The sequence below is a fragment of the Carcharodon carcharias genome, chromosome 6, assembly GCF_017639515.1.
Source record: "Carcharodon carcharias isolate sCarCar2 chromosome 6, sCarCar2.pri, whole genome shotgun sequence".
Lineage (NCBI taxonomy): Eukaryota > Metazoa > Chordata > Chondrichthyes > Lamniformes > Lamnidae > Carcharodon > Carcharodon carcharias.
Window position 1 is genome coordinate 111,170,304 of NC_054472.1, and position 22,431 is coordinate 111,192,734.

The 22,431-nt window shown below is 43.6% G+C and overlaps 1 protein-coding gene across 27 annotated transcripts in view; it reads right to left on the reverse strand.

The window, feature by feature from the left end:
• Positions 1-22,431, reverse strand: part of dtna (dystrobrevin, alpha) — a 444,909-nt gene that overhangs the window by 124,282 nt on the left and 298,196 nt on the right. For 17 of the 27 annotated variants that reach the window (XM_041189637.1, XM_041189635.1, XM_041189645.1 and 14 more), the window contains 2 exons: positions 18,509-18,633; positions 14,537-14,548 (listed from right to left, as the gene is read on the reverse strand). In XM_041189637.1, coding sequence (XP_041045571.1) covers positions 14,537-14,548; positions 18,509-18,633 — 137 coding nt within the window. The remainder of the gene's footprint in view (positions 1-14,536; positions 14,549-18,508; positions 18,634-22,431) is intronic. The other 10 variants (XM_041189640.1, XM_041189657.1, XM_041189656.1 and 7 more) reach the window with 1 other exon arrangement.

The window sequence follows — 22,431 nt, forward strand, 5'->3', positions numbered from 1 at the left end:
ATGTACTTAAGTCTTAGAATTTCAAGAGTTCTCGGTTACCCTTGCTTTTCCCCGGGATTGAAGGCTTGAAATGATGCAGGCCTGTAATTTTTTTTTGTCTACTGAAGAAAAGCTCTGGATGTTTAGGAGGGTGGATTTGCTGCTGATTAATGTTTGCATTAACAGATTTCTCTTATTCCACTCCAGTCATAATGCAATGGTGAAGCTCTGGTACAGTTTCTCAAATAGACCATCCAAAGTCTCTGCCTACTGGTGTTTCTTTGGCATGCTCTTTTCCCTTCACTGATATAGATGGTTCTGTCACTGTCTGAACCAAATATGCCTAATTAAAACACCTTATCAGAAACCTAGGGCTGAATTTTCCCCTCATGGCGGGGGGGGGGGGGGGGGAGGCAGTTGAATGGAGGGTGCACATTGGCGTGCTTCCGATCAGTGGCCCTGATCAGGGGTGTGGTGCCATTTTACGTGGGCGGACAGAAGTGCTTTGCGCTCCCTGTGCGGGCAGGGGAGGGAATCCCAAAATCGAGAGTGCGCTTTTTTGTGCATGTGCACGAAAGATCGCACTCATCTCCCTGAGGCTAAGTGCTGCCTCAGGGAGATCGGCTGTAAATATCAAAAATATAAAAATAAAATTTTCCTAACATGTCCCTTCATGTAACAATGTCACATGAGTTGGGACATGTCTATAATTTTCACACAAATTTTATAAATATTTTTTAAAAGCTACATGAAACCTCATCCTGCGCTGGGGTTCCTGGCCTGCCCGCCAACCTTAAGGTTGGACAGGCAGGTCCTTTAATTACTTAATTGCCTCTATCAATGGCCTCAATTGGCCATTGACAGTTCAGCGGTGATGCAGCTGATTTTGCTGCGCCCCCGCTCTCCTGAAAATTTAAACGGGGCGCGGTGACATCGAGAGTTCCCCCCAACATCACCGTGCGTCATTTTATGCGTCGGCGAGTGGGCCCCGTCCCCACTCGCCGACGCATAAAATCCTGCCCCTAGTTTCTGTCATGTGACCAGGGCATCTCATTCCATTGTTCTAATAAACAGTTTCTGATTCTTAAGCTATTGTCAAACAATGGAGTCCAGGTTATCACTCATCCACGTATCATGTTGATAAAATACAGCTTTTCGCACCCGTTTTCTAGATTTCAAGTTTGGAGCGTGAGTCTACAGCAGCATTATGAAATCAGCCTTTTTAATTAGCTGAAGAAGTGCAGTCATGAACCACAGGAAGGATGCATTTCAATGACTTTCCAAAGAAAAGTTCAAAAAATTCATTTGAATTTTAATGACTTTGTCAAGATTTGTCCAGACATGAAGAATAGCTCAAGGTTCTTGCAGTTCCATGTACATTAGCAGGAAAGAAGGTCACCTGGCATCTCAACTCCATTTTGTTTTACAGGAAAATGTCCATTTCAGGTTTATACTTCACAAGTGCATTTTTATAGTTCATTCATCATATTGTACGAGCATGACAATGTTTAAGAGGTATTAACGATTGCTGTGAGGTTGAAAATGGGGAATTGTCCTTCAAATCAGCATTAGAAATGGGCTGACACACAATCTACCTATTCTGCATATTTCTAGGGCATGTATGTAACACCTGTGCCAACATCATCATCAAGATGGTGTTCTGCGCACACATCACTGGAAGTGGGCGGAAGCAGTGCAGATACCATTCTTCTAACAAATTATCACCTACAGTGCCAAAACTACCAGAGCCTTATTTTGTGTCCCAAAACTGTACAAAGTATTCAAGATGTGGTCACACAAAGCTCTGTATAAATGTAGGCACTTCCTTACTCTTTCACTCCAATTCATTTGCAAAAACAGCTGACATACTGGGCAGAACTTTCTGCCTGTCGGGCCCGACCCAATCTCCAGTGGGCGGGGAGCCGATCCCCAACAGAGAAGCGAGTCCCGCCGCCATTTTACATGGGCAGGCCAATTAAGGCTCACCCAGCGTGATGCCCGGTGGGAAGCGCTATGCGCTTCCTGTGCGGGCGGGGGATTCCCCAAAAGCGAGTGTGCGCTCTTTCGCACACGTGCATGAAAGAGTGCACATCTCCCTGAGGCTAACTGCTGCCTCAGGGAGATCACTTACACTTTTAAAAATATTAAAAATAGAAAAAAAAAATTCCCTGATGTGTCCCCCTCATGTGACAATGTCACATGAGATGGGACATGTTCATAATTAACACAATAACTTTATTAAAAATTTTAAAACCCCGCATGAAACCTCATCCCGCCTGTAGCTCCATGTTAACATTCAGTCATCTATAAACAAGAACACCCTCTGGACAACATTTACCTGCCTATCGGCTTTTAAAGACAATTCTGTTTTCCTAGTCTTCCCACCAAAGTGGATGATTTCACACTTCCCACTTTATACTCTACCTTGCTGCCCACTCACTTACCTGATCTATATCTCTTTAGAGCCCTTTCTGCATCCTCTTCAAAGCTTAAATTCCAATCTTGCTTTGTATCTTCAACAAAGTTGCAAACATTACATTCGATCCTCTCAAGTCATTGATTTAGATTATAAAAAGCTGAGGCTCAAGCACTGATCCTTGTGACACTCTGCTGCCTATCATCCCAAAAGTGACCTTTATATTGTCTTTACTATCTGCTAACCAATCTACAATCCATGCTACTTTCATACCCACAAACCCATGAGGCCTATTCTTGAGTTACAATCTCTTGTGTTGCATCTTATTGAATGCCCTCTGAAAAGCTAAGTTTAAACGAACAAACTTATGGGGCAGAATCTTTGGCTTGGCAAGTGGGCCCTGCCCCCGCTCGCCGAGGCATAAAATGATGTGCGGTGACGTCGAGCATGTGTCCCAACGCCACCGTGCATCATTTAGATTTTCAGTTCATTCTTATTAACATAATTTTGTCATCCTTTCACATTTTTATTTCCCTTCTTTAATTGTTGCATGTTTCCATCTTTCTTTCTTTCCTGCTACAGATGACTCGTGCAAGATCAAAGACTATAAGTTGATAATGTCTCCATCACTCTGTGGGAAGGGGAGCAGAAAATATGAAAGTCACAAAATTGTAATTTGTTTCCATGGTTAAAGACCCCATCTAGTGGGCAGACAGAGAACTGAAATTGCAAACAAAAAACTGATTCAATGGCCTGGTATTCTGATCAAATATCAGGATCAAAACTGGGCAAATGTGAGAATAGCCTGACCCTTAATACACTGATTCCAAGTGTATCTTAATGGTTAACATCATTTGAATGATGTAAACATGGGAAAGTGACCTATGATTGTGAAGTTGACTGTTAGCAGGAAATGTTGCTGCTGGAATTAAAGGCCTGCAGAAGCAGTCATCATGGTTTTGCAGTTGAGAATACACAAGTTTGTTTAAAAAGAGACTATTACTGCGGATCACCTTGACAGTTGGAGCTTTTCATTTCTACTTTGGCTACAGGAGAAGAGAACCCAAAATAGGAAAAGGACATTTCCAAGAGGGGGTACTCCTAGGCCAGAATTTTCATGTCAGGGTGCGGGGGTGGGCCCAGCACGCCGATGCGCAAAATGACGCGTGCTGACATCTGGCGTGCATCGCGCTGCCGAACTGTCAAAGGCCTGTTAAGGCCATTAAAAAACCAATTAAAGTAATTATCAATGCTGCCTGTCCAACCTTAAGGTTGTGGGCAAGCGAAGAGCCCAAGCGGCCTTCACATTTTTCAGGAAAGCTCATCCACGAGCGGGATGAGGTTTCCTGAAGGCTTTATTAAATAAATAAATATTTCTCCCCAATTCATAAACATGTCCCAGCTCATGTTACACTGTCACATGTGGGGACGTCCAAATAATTTTAACCTTTATTTAAAACTTGCAATATGAACTTAATCTCGCGAAAGAGCGCAGGCCCCGACTCTCCCTCCTACCCCCACCCGCACAGGTAGCGCTGAGCGCTACTGGTTGCACGTCACGCTGGTTGGGCCTTTATTGGCACACCCACATAAAGTGACAGTGCGCAGCCGATCGCGGGAGGCGATCAGCTCCGCGCCCGCTCCCAACCGGCCCGCCTGACAGGCAGAAAAATCTGCCCCTAATCTTCATGAGTAAACACCCAGAGCGTTGCATTGTGTTTGTAGCCTGAGAACTCCACTGATGTAACATTGACATCACTGCGCTGAGCGAGTACCAGCAAGCTGGAGAGGGGCTGCTCAAGGAGCTCCAAGGTGGCTATACTTTCTCCTGGAAAGGGAAATCAGGAGAAAAATGCAGAGTTCATGGAGTTGGATTTGGCATCAAGAATTAACTTGATTCTTGTTTCATGATTCCCTCTCGGAAGAAATGAGCGCCTTATGATTCATCATCTCAAACTGGCGAGGAACCAATTCGCCACCATGGTCAGTGCATATGCTCCAACTCTGGACAGGATTTTCCCGGTTGGTGAGCGGGGAGGCGGGGCCCGCTTGCCGACACGTAAAATGATGCATGGTGATGTTGGGCAGAACTCCCGACGTCACCGCGCCCCATTTAAATTTTCCAGTAGGCGGGGGTGCAGCAAAATCAGCTGTGCGCCCGCCGACCTTCAATGCCAATTGAGGTCATTGACAGAGTCACTGAAGTAATTAATGGACCTGCTCGTCCAACCTTAAGGTTGACGGGCCAGCCAAGAAGCCTGGCGGGCTTCAGGAAAAGCATGAAACCTCATCCACGAGTGGGATGAGGTTTCATGCAGGTTTTAAAAAATTTAATTAAAGTTTTTAAAAAAGTTATGGACGTGTCCCAACTCATATGACTGTGTCACATGAGGGGACGTGTCAGGGATTTTTGTTTTCTATTTTTAATTTTTTTTATTGTAGAGCTGATCTCCCTGAGGTAGCACTTAGCCTCAGGGAGATGAGTGTGCTCTTATGTGCACATGCGCGAAAGAGCACACTCTCGGGTTTAGGGATTCCCCCCCGCACCCCCTGCACATAGTACTTCCATGAGCCACCATGGTCAGTGCAGATGCCCCGACTCTGGGGACAGGATTTTCCTGGTCAGTGAGCGGGCCTTAATTGGCCAGCCCACATAAAATGGATCCCCAATCGGAGGCACGCCTCTTGTGTGTCTGCACTTCAACTTCCCCCCCGACCGGGGGAAAATCCTGCCCTGGATGTCAACTACAAAACCAAGGAAGATTTCTATACCAAGATTGACCAAATTCTTTTTGCGGTTCTGAAGGAGGGCACACTTATTCTTCTCTGAGACTTCAATGCCGGAGTTAGAAAAGATTCCAATCTTTAAAGTACAGCCACGCTCACACCTCTCAGCGCTTCCAGCCCAGGACCGCTACAAAGAAGACATGGCCCCGAAAGGCAAGGGAGGCCGCAGCTCCCAAGTTTAGTGATGTGTCCCTTGAGTGCATTTTGAACATCGTGGAGGCCCGCCGTGATGTCCTCTACCTCCGCTCTGGCAGCAGGAGGGGAAGCAATATTACCGCTTTGGCTTGTTAGGCGATGGCAGAGGTGGTCAGTGCCAATGCCAACTGCACAGAAAAGGTTGGCCATCCAGTGCAGATAGAGGCTGAATAACCTCATCCGTGCTGTCACGGTAACGCAACGATCTCATCAATCTAAACTCACACACTCAAGCCTATCACACATTCACTGGTATCTCACTCACTGACAGCTCAAGGAACATCACCACTCATTCTTTCACACACACTCTCTTATCTCCATCTGGCCTCATCTGCCCAGGAGACTGCCTCCTCAGCCCTCACCATCTTGAGGCCACTTGCACAGATCAACTTGGGCTCCACACAAACACTGGGATACCCCCCTTCCTCACTACAACTCTCACTGTGCAGCCTCTTCCCTTGCCTGAAGCCACTTCTGCCCTTTTCCAAGGAAGCCCTACCCCTGCAACTATACAAAACCACCCCACCTTACGGCTGGTATGGTAGGTAAGAGACCTGCCTGTGAGCCCCCGCAAAAGTGCTGTGGTGCCGTCTGTGAAGCCTGGTGCTGATCCAGGTACATGTCACTTATGTGCAGTTGTGAAATACGTCAGCATGCAATCATGCCAAAGTGGGCGGACAATCCAGTGTGAGGGATGAGCCCAGTGGGATAGCCTTATAATGGTATTCAGATGTAATACAATGAGGTTCCTGACGTCCGATGACGGGAAACACAGCCCCCTTATCGACGGGCTGAGCAGATGATCGTAAACTGGTTTCATGACATCATGTAACCGATTTTTGGCCTTCTTGCCATATTGTCCGCTCACACCGCAAACCACATCAGATTATTCCGCCCTAGAAATGGAAGTTAAGATAGAAATGATCGGAGCTGGCAACAAGATGAAACATTAGAGAGGAGAAACATAGTGCACAGAGGACTAAGAAAGTCAAATAGCACTAGAGTAAAGCAACGTTCAGAAACAGAGGATGGAATCATCCCAGATTTGCACTAAGTGTGGTAGTGTGCACCGTTTTGTCACCTTCCCACCTCATTAATTATGTAGCCACAGGAAACACACTGTCTCGTTGGCGGGTGCCCTTCAATTTGTCCGCCATGTCGTTACCTCGCTGCTTCCTCACACCGGATACTATATTTAAACTGCAGCCGCGCGCACAGTTCTCTGTTTGCAGCCCAGCACTGCTCCGGTGAAGACATGGCCTCAAAAGCCAAGAAGAGTGCAGCCCCCCACGATTCAATAATGCATCCCTGGGACACCATCTGGATGCTGTGGAGGCCCTCTATGATGTCCTCTACCCCTGCTCTGGCCACAGGAGGCTCATCAGTCTCACCATTCCAGCTTGGGAGGCTGTGGCAGAGGTTGGTCAGTGCCAATGTTGCACATAAGAGGTTGGCGATCTAGTGCAGAACAGGAATTAATGATCTCATCTGTGCCGCTAGGGTAAGTCAACCATCTCATCACTCTAAAATCACGCACTTACAAGCTACTTACAAATCACACATTCACTGGCATCTCACTCACTGCCAGCTGAAGGGACATTACCACTCTCTCTCACGCATCTCCTCGCATCTCCGTCAGGCCTCATCTTCTCTGCAGGCTGCCTCCTCTGCCCTCACCATCTTGAGGTCACTGCACAGATCAACATGCGCCTCCACACAAACCCTGGGTTACCCCCCTTCCCCAATACAGCCTGTGCCGTGCAGCCTCTTCCCTTGCCTGAGGCCACTTCTCCCCCTTCCCCAAGCAAGTCCAAGGCCTGCAGCTGTTGAAAAGCCACCCCCGCCTTATGGTTCGTCTGGTAGGTAGAGACCTGCCCGTGAGCTCCCCTAAAAGTGATGCGGTTCTACCTACAAAGCCTGGTGCTGATGACCACTGGGGCTGCCTGAAGCACGGTAGGCAAACAAACCTCAAAGTTCCAAGTGAAGTGCAGCTCACCAGGTGCTCGTCACTTATGTACAGTTGTGAAACATGTCAGTGTGCAATCACGCTGATGTGCCCGGATGATCCATCGTGGGGGGGATGATTCCGGCAAGCAAGGCTTATATTGAGATGCTAAAGTATTGAAATTAGGTTCCTGATGTGTGGTGATGGGAAACAGCCCGCCAATGCTGGGTGGAGTGGATGATCACAAACTGGTTTCATGATGACGTAAAGCTGATTTTTCGTCTTTTCACCGTATTGTCCACTCATGCCCGCCATGATGCCTGCCACCAACGGAACTGGATGATTCCGCCCAGAGTAATTAGTCACGGGGAAAATACAAACCAATCTAAAAAAGGTTGGAAGTGCCTTTTCCTTAAATGCAGCGAGCGTAGTAGATAAAGTTGGTAAGTTGCTGGGCACAAATCAGCACCTGGGACTGTAACGGAATAAGACCTGGCTCAGAGAAGGGGAGGATTGGGAGCTGAGCATTCCTAGCTGCAAGATATTTGGGAAAGATTCATTCATCCATTCACTCACATGTGCTCTGCCCAATGGCAGAGGCTTGGGTCATTGTCTGCTGGTGCTTCATCCTGAGCTGTTTTCTTGGTTGTTTCTTTCAGCGGTGGTTTGCCATTATCTTCCACTCTCAGGGGCAGGATGAAGAAACAGACCCCAAGTCTACCTCAGCGAGAACGGAAATCAAATCCGCGCTGTTGGAGTTATTCAGAACTATACACTAGCCTTCTAGCCAACTGAGCTAACTGCACCCCCCCACCTCACTCACCACCCCCCCCACCCACCCACCCCCCCCACCCAGGAATGGTAGGAAAGAAATAAAAAGGAGGAACCAAAGACAGAGTCCACGTGGTTAGAATTACAGAACAATGGAGAAGCTGTTAGTTATTCTTTGTATCATATAGGCCTCCAAATAGAGAGAGGATGGAGGAGCAAATTTGCAGCTGAATTATAGAAAGATGCAAGAATTACGGATAATGGGGTAACTTCAATTATCCTAATATAGGCAGGGACAGTAACAGTGCAAAGGGCAAGGAGGGGGAGGAATTTTTGAAATGATAACAAGAGAACTTTCTCCATCACTCCGTTTCTAATTCAACAAGGAAGGAAGAAATGCTGAATCTTGTTTTGGGGAAGGAAAAGGAGCAAGTAGCGCATGTTTCAAAAGAGTGGACATTTGGGAAACAGTAATGCTGTCACAAGGTTTAGAATTGTAATGGAAAAGGACATGAATAGGCACATATAACTTAGCTGGAGGAGAGCAAGTTTCAGTGGTTTGAAAAGGGAACTGGCCCAGATAGATTGGAATCAAAAGTTGGTGGGCAAAATAGTAGTTAAACAACAGGAGGCCTTCAAGAAGGAGATGGTTTGGGTACAGAGTAGATACGGTTCCATGAGGTGAAAATAGAGGGCATCCAAAGCTGAATAAGTTAAAATGAGACAGAAAAAGGAGACCTAGGACAATTGTGAGGTTCATAATACAATATAATACCAAGCTGAATGTAGAAAGTAGAGGAGAGCTAAACATGGGAATAAGAGGGGCTGAGGGAGTGTATGAGATTAGCAGCTACATAGAAGGGAACCCAAAAGACTTTTTTAAAAAACATATATAGTGTCATGAAAATATAATAACCTTTGTAATATTATTGATTTATTTTAAAAGTGAGTTCACAATGGATTTTAATTAGTTTCTCTGTGTATCTGTGTGTGTGTGTTTAGTATTTAATTAAATTGGAGACATCTGGTTTGGATGTTTTTGAGTCAGCAAACAGGAAGCTAAATGCTAAATATATAAACATGGATGAAGTTTTAGAACGTGAAGTGTGAGGAAAATTAGCATTTATAGATAAATTAGGTTAGTCTGAATTTCAAAGAAATGGTGAGATGTTACACCTGGCTAAAAGAAGCTAAGCCAAACAGTGGGGAGGATTTTCCCCTTGTCGGACGGGCTCGGGAGCGGCTGTGCAACGGCCTGCCGTTGTCATTCAGGTCCCGACCAGAATTTCACGCTGTCTGGCCAATTAATGGGCAACCAGCATGATACATGCACTGAAACGCTCAGAGCTGCCCGGGTGGGGGTGGGGGGGACTGCGAAAATCAGCGCACGCGCACAGATGCGCTCAGTGAAAGCTCCCTGAAGGCACAGATCTGCTTCAGGGAGCTGAAGGTTTCTAACATTAAAAATAAAGATTTTAAAATTAAGGTAAGCATATACCTTCATGTGGCTCTGCCCCATGAGGAGGGACATGCTAAAAATTAGTTTCAAAAATTTTTACTTCATTTTTAATTAATGTCAGAAATCTCCCCCCCCCCCCAACACACACACACACACACACACACACACCCACCCACCCACCCCCGGGTGGATGAGGTCTCCTCAAAAATCCAAAGGCCGTTTGGCCTATTTTCCCACCCGCCAACTGTAAGGTTTGACAGACAGGGAAAAATTCACTTCAATTAATTGATTAATGGGCTTAACAGCTCTCTTAATTGTTGGCGGGCGTGCTACCAACTCATGTGCGCCCGCCAACCAAAATATTGCACGAGTGCGTGATGACGTTGGGACGCTTGCCTGATGTCATCACGCACTATTTTATGCTTGTGCGTGTCAGGTGCGTACCCTTATACTGAGCGGAAAATCCTGCCCAATGTGTTTATTTTTCCCAAAGGTTTCTGATAAAATTAATGCTATGAAAAAAGTAAAGTTGCAAAAACATATGGGAACAATGGAATTTGCGTTAAAAGGGAGAACATGTATAAAGGAGATGAGGTTATGTGTAAGGAGAAGGCATTTTAAGATCTGACACAAGTGTGAAATGCCTCTAGCCTCTGTGCATCAAGTTGCTGTCTACAGGAACCAAAGTTGCCTTGCCTGGGTCTGTTTAAATCTATTTGTTTTTACTGTTGCCTCAACAGAGGTGTGACTGAGAGCCAGATTAATTAGGAATTTTAGGAGTTATTATAGTAGTAATTTGTAGACCTATGTATATGCTTGAAACCTTTTCTTTTGTTAATAAATGTTTAATTTAGTTTTGTAAAAATATCTCTAAGTCTGGGTGGACTTATTACTACAAAATTCAAGGCACACATCTCAAAATAAAATACAAATTGCAAAATTGTTGCAGCCACGTGATCAAGTTTCCCTCAAGAATTTGATCCACCTGGCACATATCATCTGCCACATCATAACTGTTGTGAAATAGTAATCAGAGAAAGAGTGGGATCGAATATTGACAAAAAGGATCTTCTTGTTGAAATATAGGATATGGCTGAGGAAACAAATGAGTACCTTACACCTGTCTTCACTAGAGAAGAAATGCTGCCAAGATAGCAGTAAAAGAGGAGACACTGGTGGTACTGGATAGGAAACAATAGATATAGAGGAGGTATTTAAAAGGGTGGCATTCTCAAAGAAGAAAAGTCATCTGGTCCAAATGGAATGCCTAGTTTGATGAGGGAAGAAAGAGTAGAAATGAGAGGTTCTGGCCATAATTTTCTAATCCTCCTTGGATATGGGGCTGGTACCAGAGGCCTGGAGAATTGCAAAAGTTTCACCCCTGTTTTAAAAAGGGAGATGCATAAACTCAGCAATTACATGTCAGTTAATTGAAAGTTGATGGTAGGGAAACTTCTTACAATAATCTGGGACAAAATTAATTGGCATTTGGAAAAATGAGCTATCAAATGAATGTCAGTCTGAATTTGTTAAAGGCAAATTGTACCTGACTAACTTGATGAGTTCTTGAAAGCTGATGTTGCATTTCAAAAGGTATGTGACAAAGTACCACTTAATAGACCTGCTAGTAAAAATTAAAGCCCACGAATTAAAATAAACAGTGGCAGCATGGTCATAAAATTGGCTGAGGGACAAAAAGCAGGAAGTAATGGTAAACGGCAGTTTCTCAGGCTGGAGTGTGGAGCAGTGTTCCCCCACAATTGGTATTAGGACCACGGTTCTTTTTGATATATATTAATGACCTGGACTTGGATATACAAAGTATAATTTTAAAGCCTGCAGGTGATACCAAACTCGAAAATGTAGTAAACAATGAGGAAGATAGTAAGAAACTTCAAGAGGGCATGAGCAGACTGGTAAGATGAGCACACAGCAGATGAAATTTAACAGAGAAGTGTGAAGTGATGTATTTTGGAAGAAAGAATGAGGAGACTGGACGAAAGGGTACAATTTTAAAGGGGTGCAAGAACAGAGAGACTGTACACAAGTCTTTAAAGGTGGCAGGACAAGTTGAGCTGGCTGTTAAGAAGCATCTGGGATCCTGAGTAAAAGCAAGAAGGAAAAGGCTGAAAGTTATGTTAAACCTTTATGAAACACTACTTAGACCTCAGTGAGGGTATTGTGTTCAATTCTGGACATCTAATTTTAGGATGTCAGGATCTTGGAGAGGATGCAGAAGAGATCAGAGGAACTTCAGTTATTTGGAAAGACTAGAAAAGCTGAATTGTTCTGAGTAGAGCAGACAAGATTGAGGCGATTTGATAGAAGTGTTCAAAATCATGAATGGTCTCATAGAGTAAACAAAGAAAACACATTTCCAGTGGCCTAAGATTGGTAACTAAAGAGGACAAATTTAAGGTCATCGGCAACAGTGAGTTGTTGTGATTTGGAAAATGATGCCTAAAAGGGTGGTGAAAGCAGAATCAATAGTAACATTGCAGAAAGACCTGGGGCAAAATTTTGCCCTTGATGGGGTGCTCGGCCGTGATTGGCACCACACCATGATTTTATGTGGGCGTGTCAATTCCAGCATGGAACGCGAGTGGAAGAACTGAGCGGTGCCTGTGTGGGTGGAGGGAGAAGTGCGAGTGGGCCTAGCGTGAACTTCGCACATGCACGTGAAAGCGCATTTCAATCTCCCTGAGGCATGGAGCTGCCTCAAAGAGATGAAGCGCTGTTTAAAAAAACTAATGAAAAAAATAAAAATGTCATAAAACATGTCCCCTCATGCTGTCACATGAGCAGAATCATGTTTTTAATTCAAGTGCAAAATTTTTATTTACCTTAGGAAACCTCATCCCGCCTGTGGATGAGGTTTCCCAAAAAATGCAAAGGCCACGCCTGCCCATCAACCGTTAGGTTGAACAGGCAGTGAAAAATCAGCACAATTGTTAACTTAATGGCCTTAATAGGCCTTTTAATTGTCGGTGGACAAGCTACCAGCTCTGGTAACTATTGCGAGAGTGCGCATTGACGTCGACATGCTCGGCCGATGTCAACGCGCTTTATTTCACGCTCAGGCATGTCAGGCACGCGTCCGCAAGCCAAGCGAAAAATCCTGTCCATGGATAAAATTACAGGAGTATGGGGAAAGAGGCGAGTGGAATTAATCAGATAATCAAAGAACCAGCAGAGACACAATGGGCAGAATGATGTCCTGTGTTTTAATATTCTATGGGCAGAGTTTTTGGCTTACGAGCAGGGGTGGGGCCCGCTTGTCGAGGCGTAAAATGACACAGGGTGACATCGGGCATGCGTCCCAATGTCACCGCACGTCATTTAGATTTTCAGTTCCGCTGGCGGGCAGCCTCCTTGGCTGTGCGCCCGCCGTACTGTCAAAGGCCTGTTAAGGCCATTTTAAAACTAATTAAACCAATGAACTGAGCTGCCCATCCAACCTTAAGGTTGGCGGGCAGGCGAAAAGCCCAGGCGGCCTTCGCATTTTTCATGGAACCTCATCCACGGGCGGGATGAGGTTTCATGAAGTGTTTGAAGTGTGACACTGTCACATGAGGGGACGTCTTAAAGATTTTTTCTTTATTTGAATTTTTAAAACAGAGGGAGATTTCTATGCTCTTTCATGCAATTACGCGATACGGCGCAGGCCCCGATTCAGGGAACCCCTCCTGCATGCACAGGGAGCGCTCAGCTCAGCCCTTAATTGGCCCACTCACGTAAAATGGCGGCACAGACCTGATTGGGTGCGCTGATTGGGCTCCCACCCACCACCGCACAGCCCCCGCAATGTGGGCGGGGGGGAATTCTCCCCTATAATTTCATTGACTTTATGAACTGGGTGTTATTGATATTCAAGGAAGCTGACCTTATAACCCCCATTTTTCAGAAAGGAAAGGGAGCAAACACTTCAGACTGCCAAGATCACATAACAAAAGTTATAACAGTTATAAGAAATTAAATCTGAAACTTTTTCTTGGTAGTGAATCTAATTGCAAGTTTTACACCATCCATTTTGATTCAAATTAGGAAATTCAAGCAAACAGGAAATACAAATTGACCAGAGTGGGACTACAGAATCTTTTTAATATAGAGTAAACATAGTTGGCCAACAATTAAAGATGTTGCTATCTTTAAACTAAAAAGCATTGAAGTTTGCTTCAATGAGATTTTGGGTTGTGTATCAAAATCAACTGCACATTTTGTGTGAAAACTGAAATGTTTTTGAAATCTGTAGCTTTTGCTTTATAAACTATAAATTATTGATTACATAAGTGACTGTAACCACAGCAACTGTCCTGTCTGTGAAGAATTCAATAGACAACCAAAAGGTTACATTGGCCGGGAGTTTATGGGGCCTGAAGGAATGGTCCAGGAGGCAGGGGAGGCTGAAAGATCATGTGGGAGGGTTGGAATGGGAGGAGTTAGGTGCTTGTCACATCCTCACTGCCATGTTATTTTGCCAGTGGTTGGGAAGATGGTAGATAGCCCTCCAGTAACGCCCCTACAGCAACAACCCCGCCCCCGACCTTCACAAACCACCACTAGATCCTGCCTAAATGGCTCCGATGATCCTGACCCTACTTACTTTTTTACGGTGTCTATGCTGCTGCTCCAAGTTGGGTTCAGTCCCAGCAGCAGCCATTGCGCCGAGCGTGGCTGCTGCGACTAGAGAGTTGCTGGGCCTCTGACTGGCTGGCAGCTCATGGAAACAGAATCTCATCCCTTAAGCAGTTGTTTGCTTGATGGACATAAAATCCAGTGGCAGTCCCCAGAATCGGCTCAAGCAGGAACATCCCTTACTTTTCTCCCATCGACCATTGCCCCAGCAAATTCCTGGCCATTATTTCTGGGTTAGTCTCATTAGTGATTAGTTATTTATTTACTCTACACTAGTGTGGGTTATTGTATATCTCAGTTTTTAATAATACTAGAAAGTACTTAAATAAATATTAAAAAAATTGCTTACCCATAGTCATTTCTGTGCAGCAATAAAGGCAAACACATTGTAAGAAAATATAAGTAATTAACTGTAGAATTTGCCATTCATTTATAAGTTCAATATACGGTCAAAAACAAATTCTTTTTTCTTATGAGTTACTGAAGTGCAGCAAGGATAAGTTTCTAATGTTACAGTTCTGATTTAAATTGAAGTGTAATAGATTAATAGCTGACTAAAATGTTAAATTGTCCTTTCCATTTCACCCACATTTCCTGCTCTGAAACAGATTGGCCTGGATTTTGCTGTGAGAGGTGAAGGAATAGCTTTCACTGTTCACCTCATAAACTGCTACCCACAGATTTTTCGTGGGCTCATCAGTGGAAATTCCTACTCTTTTGGCATTGGTTTGAATTTTTGCCTTCCACATTGGAGTCTGAACAGGACAAGCAGCAAAGAAACTGTTCAGTCACTATGACTGAAGAACACAAACAGATGGCACAGCAGGAAGTAGAAAACAGGAAATATAATTTAAAACATTATAAACATTAATTTTCTTAAGGGAATTAGACTCCACACTTGTCAAATTAATTTTTCAGGGCCAGAGAGGTTCTTCAGCAGTAATAATGACTTATTACACTATTTAGGACTCAGTAACTCACAACTGTTCAAGGCTCAACTATTTCATTGGTCTTTATAGAGAGAATAAGGGTATTTAGTTTAAGTTAATGCCTTAACACTGATTTCTGTGTTGATTCCATTGGTGAAAACTACAGCAGTGCACCCCAAGAAGAAGCAGGGTATCTCTGACACCAACATCTGGATTTGGGTTTAACTGCGCATGTGCACATATGAATGAAGGGGAAAATGGTGAGAAATGGTTGAATGGATTAAGAGAAATTATATTTTGGTGCTGAACCGTCTACCCATGCTTTACTTAAACGATCCTTTATGAAAAGATACTTTTTAGTTCCACTGTTCACCTCTATAGGCAGGAAAAGTTCTAATGTTAGTTGCTCCTTTTTATCACACAGCTCTATTGTGCAGATACCAGAAATTGCTGTCAGTTTTATTCAGTAATAAGGATGAAGGCTGAGAGCCATTAGCACAGCAAAATCATGGCCATTTTCCTTAAATATATTTTTCCAGTAAAATACATGATCAAAATGCCAAATTTTTGGCTGAACTTTCGGATCAAGTAAAATTATTTCATCTATAAGAATGAAGGGGAAAATGGTGAGAAATGGTTGAATGGATTAAGAGAAATTATATTTTGTTGCTGAACCGTTTACCCATGCTTTACTTAAACGGTCCTTTATGAAAAGATACTTTTTAGTTCCACTGTTCACCTCTATAGGCAGGAAAAGTTCTAATGTTAGTTGCTCCTTTTTATCACACAGCTCTATTGGTGTAACATTGTTTCAGCAAAATGTATAAAAAAATAATTTTAAAATAAGATTTTTGTGAAAACAATTTAACTGTTTTGGGTTGTTTAAACTCCATTAGATCAGTGTTTTACAAAACACCACCCATTCAATTGTAATTGAGGACAGCCACATCATTTGACAGTAGCTTTACAAGATGTGTGAAAAATAATACCCGCCCCAAGTTTTCCTCTGTACCCTTTTCCTGTCTCCTGAAGGCAGTATTGCACGTTGGTATATGTTTCCATAGGTGCTGGCAGCCCTTCAGAATTTTATCCGAGTTACTATTCCTCATGTGAAAGGTTAGACAGTAAACATTAGCAGAATGTTCGACTGTGGAGGGCATGGCACTTAGTTATAGACATAACTAGCCAAGTAGTTTAGACATGGCCACAGCTCTCTCTATAGTAGCTGGTGCAGTTATTCTTTTACAGTCTGTATGGAGAAACAGTTCTTCAAAGAGGTCCTTATATGATCCTTACTGGATTGGTGTAGTCTGCAAATTATTTGCATGGTTGGGGGGGAAGAGAGGAACGGAGTAACATCTTGAAAGGCATATACTCCTATATGTCTCACTCTCCTTTCTTCCACATGGTCTCTCCTGATCCTCTCATTCCATTACAAAGACAAACAAAGGAATGTCCATTGAGAATTCTATTCCCAGCCCAGTGAATCTTTCATGGTGGATGGGGAAATATTGCCTGGGTATCTCAAAATAAGCTAAAGGCAAGTCCAGCACTGGCTGGAGGAAAACGGAAAAAGAATGGCTCACTAAACTCTTTCAAGCTTCAGTAATCCATAGTCACAGCTTTTGTACTCCTCAATTGGTTTAAAAAAAATCTGCCAGTTTCATCTGATTCTGGCCACAGGTTCACCCAATAAATATTGTGCTAAGCACCCCAATTCATTAAGAGCATAACCTGCACTACCTCACCCATCCTCATTTGCATTTATTTAAATTAGTTCTGTGGGAACAAGGTGTGTGGTTCACAGGACGGGACAAACCAAGATTACAAACTTGGGTGCATTGATTTTGGTGGGAAATGGCTTCTGTCCCAATTTCCAATCCACAAGATACAGAATAAATAGGTTGAAAAAAGTGAGGAATGTTGGGGCGATTCTGTTGTCAACCTGGGAACATAAATGCTTCCAAAATAACTAGTGACAGTAACCTACTTTCACAAAATTTACCATTTAATCCAGGCTAATGTTTATTTTTCTTAATTACTTTTACAGCAGTTCACTTCAAATCATTAGTATTACATATCAACAGATCTTTAAAAAAGCCTAACAAACAAAATATTCTTCCATTCAATAAAGATCAAAAAAATGAAATGAAACAAAGTAGGTAATAATATTGGAAATATATATCAAGTTAGTGTCTGGAAAGAGATGAAACAGGTTATCCATTTAAACAACAACCCTTCATCAGAAATTTAATGGTAGTGAATAAATGTGTGTAGGTTAAAAATAGCTCTGTAAATATCTTCAAACTTTTTAACATTTGCAGCTTTCACATTTTATAATTTAATAAAAAATAATTTCAGATAGCTTGAGAAGAGTCTATAAAGTTCAAAATACAAAGCAATTCAACATTGAAATAATGGGCTTTGTGGTCAGCAGAGAAACTACAGTTCTCACCACTGACCGCGAAGAAGGCTGCCCACGAAGATCTCATGATCTCTGTGGCATGATTTTCCCCTTTCTCAACAGTAGTTTAAATCTGATGCTCAGGGGATCATCAGGTGTGCAGCAGCCTTGATGTCAGCAAGCAGGTAAGCAAAAATTATACTGAAGTATTCACAGGCAATAAATCAAGAAGACAAAAGCACTTAAGACCCTTCACTCTTAAATCAAATTTTCAGACAGCAAAATAAATGATGATGAATGGATTAGACAGAAGTTAAAATAAAGATGAACAAAATTTTTAAAAAATGTAAAAATTATCGTAATGGATAAATTTGACATTCCAAAAATATAAAATTAGGGAGGGGGGGGCGTGTTTAGCAGTAATTATGAAATTAGTGAACTGTTAAAAACCCTTTTTACACCTAATTCGATAAGATGTAACTTTCTCAAGAGTTTTTACAGCGAGATTCGTGGTGCAAAAGTGGACATTCTCATTAATTTAGATGATTTCTTATTGATTGCACTTGGGGGGGTGCCTCAATAATGCATCCTCTGGAGAAGTGGAGAATCACTGACAGCAACTTCTGGATTTCTACATTATTCTACATGCATGGACTCAAAAAGTTGTCAGTTTCAGTGGAGCAATGACATGAATGCTGACGGTTTTCCCGTCATTACTCCACTGAAATCTGGGCCACGGAGGTGTAGTTTCAAAAGGTGGGGTCAAAGCTTGACTAGGTATTTACAGCACAGGTTTCTAGCTCTAGTAGGAGACACAGATGCGATGTTGTTACCAAATTTGGAAACTGACTAAGTTTTACTTGTGAAGAATATATCTGGATCTGTTCTACAGTGTGTCATCCATTAAGCTGTTGAGAGAATGACCTAAAGCACACAATAGAACATAGGAAATTCATTCTTAAAGCCTAAAAGGTCAACATATACTTACACAATGTGGGCCAGGTTTAGCGGTTTTTCAGGCTGGTCAGGGAACACTGGGTGCAAAGGTTCACGATTGGAAGCACAGCTTAAGGACTTGCTAAGTGCATTAGTTAGCTTCTTTGCAGGGGATTTCTGGGAATAAGGATGGGAAAGGTAACATGGATAGGTAAAGTATCAAGATATTAAAACACCACTACAGTTTCTAAAAAAAAACTTTTACATTGTGCTGTTTGAAAAAAAAATATTTTTTTCCTCCTTACTTCTTCTGCTTCACAAAATCTTAAATGCACATAGTCTCTTTCAGCTGAAAGGATAGGGCAAGGAGTTATAAACTTTTCTACCACACAATATCACAACATCACTGCTGCTTTCGATTGAAGTGCATTTGCTATCAACTAATGCAGTACATTTAGCAGTTAGCTGGCATGAGTGAGATGGTTTTGCTGTTGTGACCACAGTCCATCCGCCCACCTAGACAAAGTTGCTGAGTTCCAAAATTTGGTCAAGACTAATCCATGATGCAAAAAGTTAGAAGTGAGCAACAGACACCATGATACCTGGTTAAATGGCTCTAATTCTTCAGAGAAAATACAATTGTTGCACGTCTACTTCATTATAAGTTTCTCTTCCTAATTAAGCCTCATTGTTTATTTTATTTTACAGAATGATAAATTGCTACAGCACATAAACAAGCCCGTCAGTTCATTAAATCTGTGCCAATATCCTCTCTTCACACAGACTCTACCAACTCTCATTCTATTCTGCTGCTCAGGTAAACAATTGTTTCTTGAGGTAGGAGACAGAGAAAAAGAATAATCGATATGTGCTTAAGTTAGCAGAACGTGACCAGTGGTGTTCCCCAAAGGTCCGTAATGGGGTCTCAGCTTTTCACTATATTTATAAATGACTTAGATGAAGAAATGGAGAACCATAGATTGCTGTGACACCAAGTTAGGTGACACAGTAAATTGTGTAGATAAGAGCAGAAAGTTACAAAAAGGACATTGACAGATTAAGTGAGTGGGCAACACTATGTGCTCCTCGTTCATTATGAAAACGGGGATGTTTGGGTTTTGAAATGCAATCATTACTACAAGTCCTATCTGGCTTGCTGTAGTCATGTGACCTCTTCCATGAGTCACAGGGCTGGGGAGAGGCATCATACACAGCAGTTCAATAAAGACATTACACAAGAAACACGGTATTCGTTGAGCTTGTGACATGGTGTCAGAGTTTTGAAAAGGGGGAGAGAAGTCACAGCTACTAAAAAAAACAGAATTGCTCAAACCTGCTAAAAGCTGCTGAAAATATGCCACTGACAAGGAAGAGCAAACACAGTTGTCACCTCAATCATATGTGCTGGAAGTAAATAACCAAATATACCAGCGCAACCGCAGACGTATATGAACAACTAGAGAAGCTGTTCCTTCACTGCAGGCAGCCAGTCGGACAGGATCTCACTAGCTGCACCGAATACAGAATGACTATCACCCCCAGAGGTCCACTGGTCCCCAACACAGAAATGAAAACAGGAACAACAGCAACAGTTACCACGGCAACAAGTGCCACAAGAGCGACATGCCTCAGGGAAGGAACATCACCTAGATGCACAGCCAATGGCAATGCGCATACGTACCATTAAGAAACCTGCATGACTTAACGACCATGTACGAAATGCATGTGCAGCAACTGATGAGAATGACAGACAATTTGTTAATGTATGAGAACAGTTGTAGTATAGTGGGTAACTTGGGTATATATGTGGGACATAAGTCTGAGGCAGACCTGAGGCAGTGTACACTCTGTAGTCAGGGCCAGAAAGCAAAGGCAGTACTGGGGCAGCACACGCCATGCTACAAGGCTGTGCCTGGCATACATGTCCTGGTCCCAGTCCAGGGAGGGAGACGGCCTGTCCGTCTTGTGTCACTCGTGCACCGCATGGTGTGCAGTGCCTGATTAGTTCCTCATACATTTCGGCCCTGGCTTGGTACTGGGCTGCAGATGCACAGTCACAGCAAGGGGAGGCATCTGCAGCCTCCAAATGGGGAACTGGTAACTAAGAAGGGAGCACTCACTGGTCTCATGGAGGGGTCTCAGTAGTTCATTGTGCATAGGGCCTCAAGATGGGGAGGGGTCAGGTTGAAATGGGGCATCAGGTAATTCACAGAAAATGGTTCGGGGGGAGGACAGGGATATCTACAAGAATTACAGTGGGATCCTATATTATGGGGGAGGAAGAGAGTGATCGGAAGGAGGGAACGTTGCACATATTGCTCTTCCAGGGTGATAGGAGGGACTTGGACAGTTATGGGGAGGGTTGGAAGCTGGTCTCATAATAGGAGTGGAACAAGGAGTGGATCAGCACCATTTTGACAGCCAATAGAATGACGCAGTTTAAAAATAACCTGGGGGAAAAAAATCGCCAGGGAGGGAGGTCTGAGGGCTTGTGGAAGGAGTCGACTCCTGCACTTTTGAGCCAATTGGAGGAGCACCCTAACAATTTCCGTTTCAGAGCATTGAGAGCAAGGCTCAGCTGAGATGTGTTAGGAAACTCAAATGCTAATTAAAGGATTTGGCCACGTTAACTCATGTTGTGCATTCTTGCAAGAATCCATCATGGCTTGGGACCAAATGTTGATTGGGTTTGAATGACTATTTGACCCTCTCATAAGGATGTGCTAAGGTCACAAGGATCCAATTGTAAAGGGGCATTGAGTAAACTGAATATGCAAAATACTCCAAAGACCTCTGCACATTGCAGCTGAGTGGTTCAGGCTTTACATATCTCAATAATTAGTAACTTTATTAGTGCAAGGCTGGGCTCAAGTCTACTCTAAAGGAAGCTGGTGGTGCCATGACTGAGGCTCATGGCGCCTGGCTGTACTCATGCAGTTCCTACCTGCTTTGTAAAAGTGCTGTCACACCTGGGGTGTTGGTGGGAGGGGGGTGGGGGTAGGTTAGTTTCCAGTGATCCTTAAGGCTGTGCTACAGCTGCAAAGGAGGATCTGGGGATGGAGCAAGGGCTTCACAATGACTCTAGCTTGGCAATGGGCGGTGATCATTGCAGGGTTATGTTCAATCATGTCTCTGTCCAATTTTTCCACAGGCACTGGGGAGAAGAAGGACCCTGTCAGGCAGGGTAAAGGGAACAGCTCATCCTGAGGAACATGGGCCAGTTGCGCTCCAAGACCCAGAAGCTGAGGCAGAGAAACCAATTCCACAGGGGTTCTTGGCACAATTCAGGGTGTACTGAAGATGCCTCTCATATTTGCAGGTGAGCAAGAGACAATGCAGTAGATGCCTTTGCTTGTCAAGGTATGTGGTGGCTCACATCTACCAAATTCTTCAGGAGGATCTGACGCCACATAGCATGGGAGGCCATCCATTGCCAGTGCGTCGTAAAGGTGACCGCTGCACTCAACTTTTTTTGTGAACAGCTCATTCCATGGATCCACTGGGGATCTCTGTGGAATATCACATTCTTTACTCATAAATGCATCCGAGAGGTCACCAATGCCCTATTTAGCAAGGCACACAATTACGTCCAGTTCTCCCTGGACGAAGCCATCCAGGCTGCCAGAGCAGTGGGATTTGCAGCAATCTCCAGTTTCCCACAGGGGCAGGGTGCCATCGGCTGCACATATGTGGCTTTAAGACCTTCCTGGCAGCAGCCACTATGATTCATCAATAGAAAAGGCTTCACTATTTCAATGTGCAGCTGATCTGTAATCACCAAAAGCAGATTATGCAGGTCTATGCGAGATACCCTGGGAGCTCACACGACTCTTACATCGAGTCACTTGCAAGTGCCACAGATCTTCGGGCACCCTCAGCACATTCAGGGCTGGCTCATTGGTGACAAAGGAACCCCCAAAAGACGTGGCTAATGACACCTGTTCGGCGGCTACAACGTGCTTCAGGGGAGAGGTA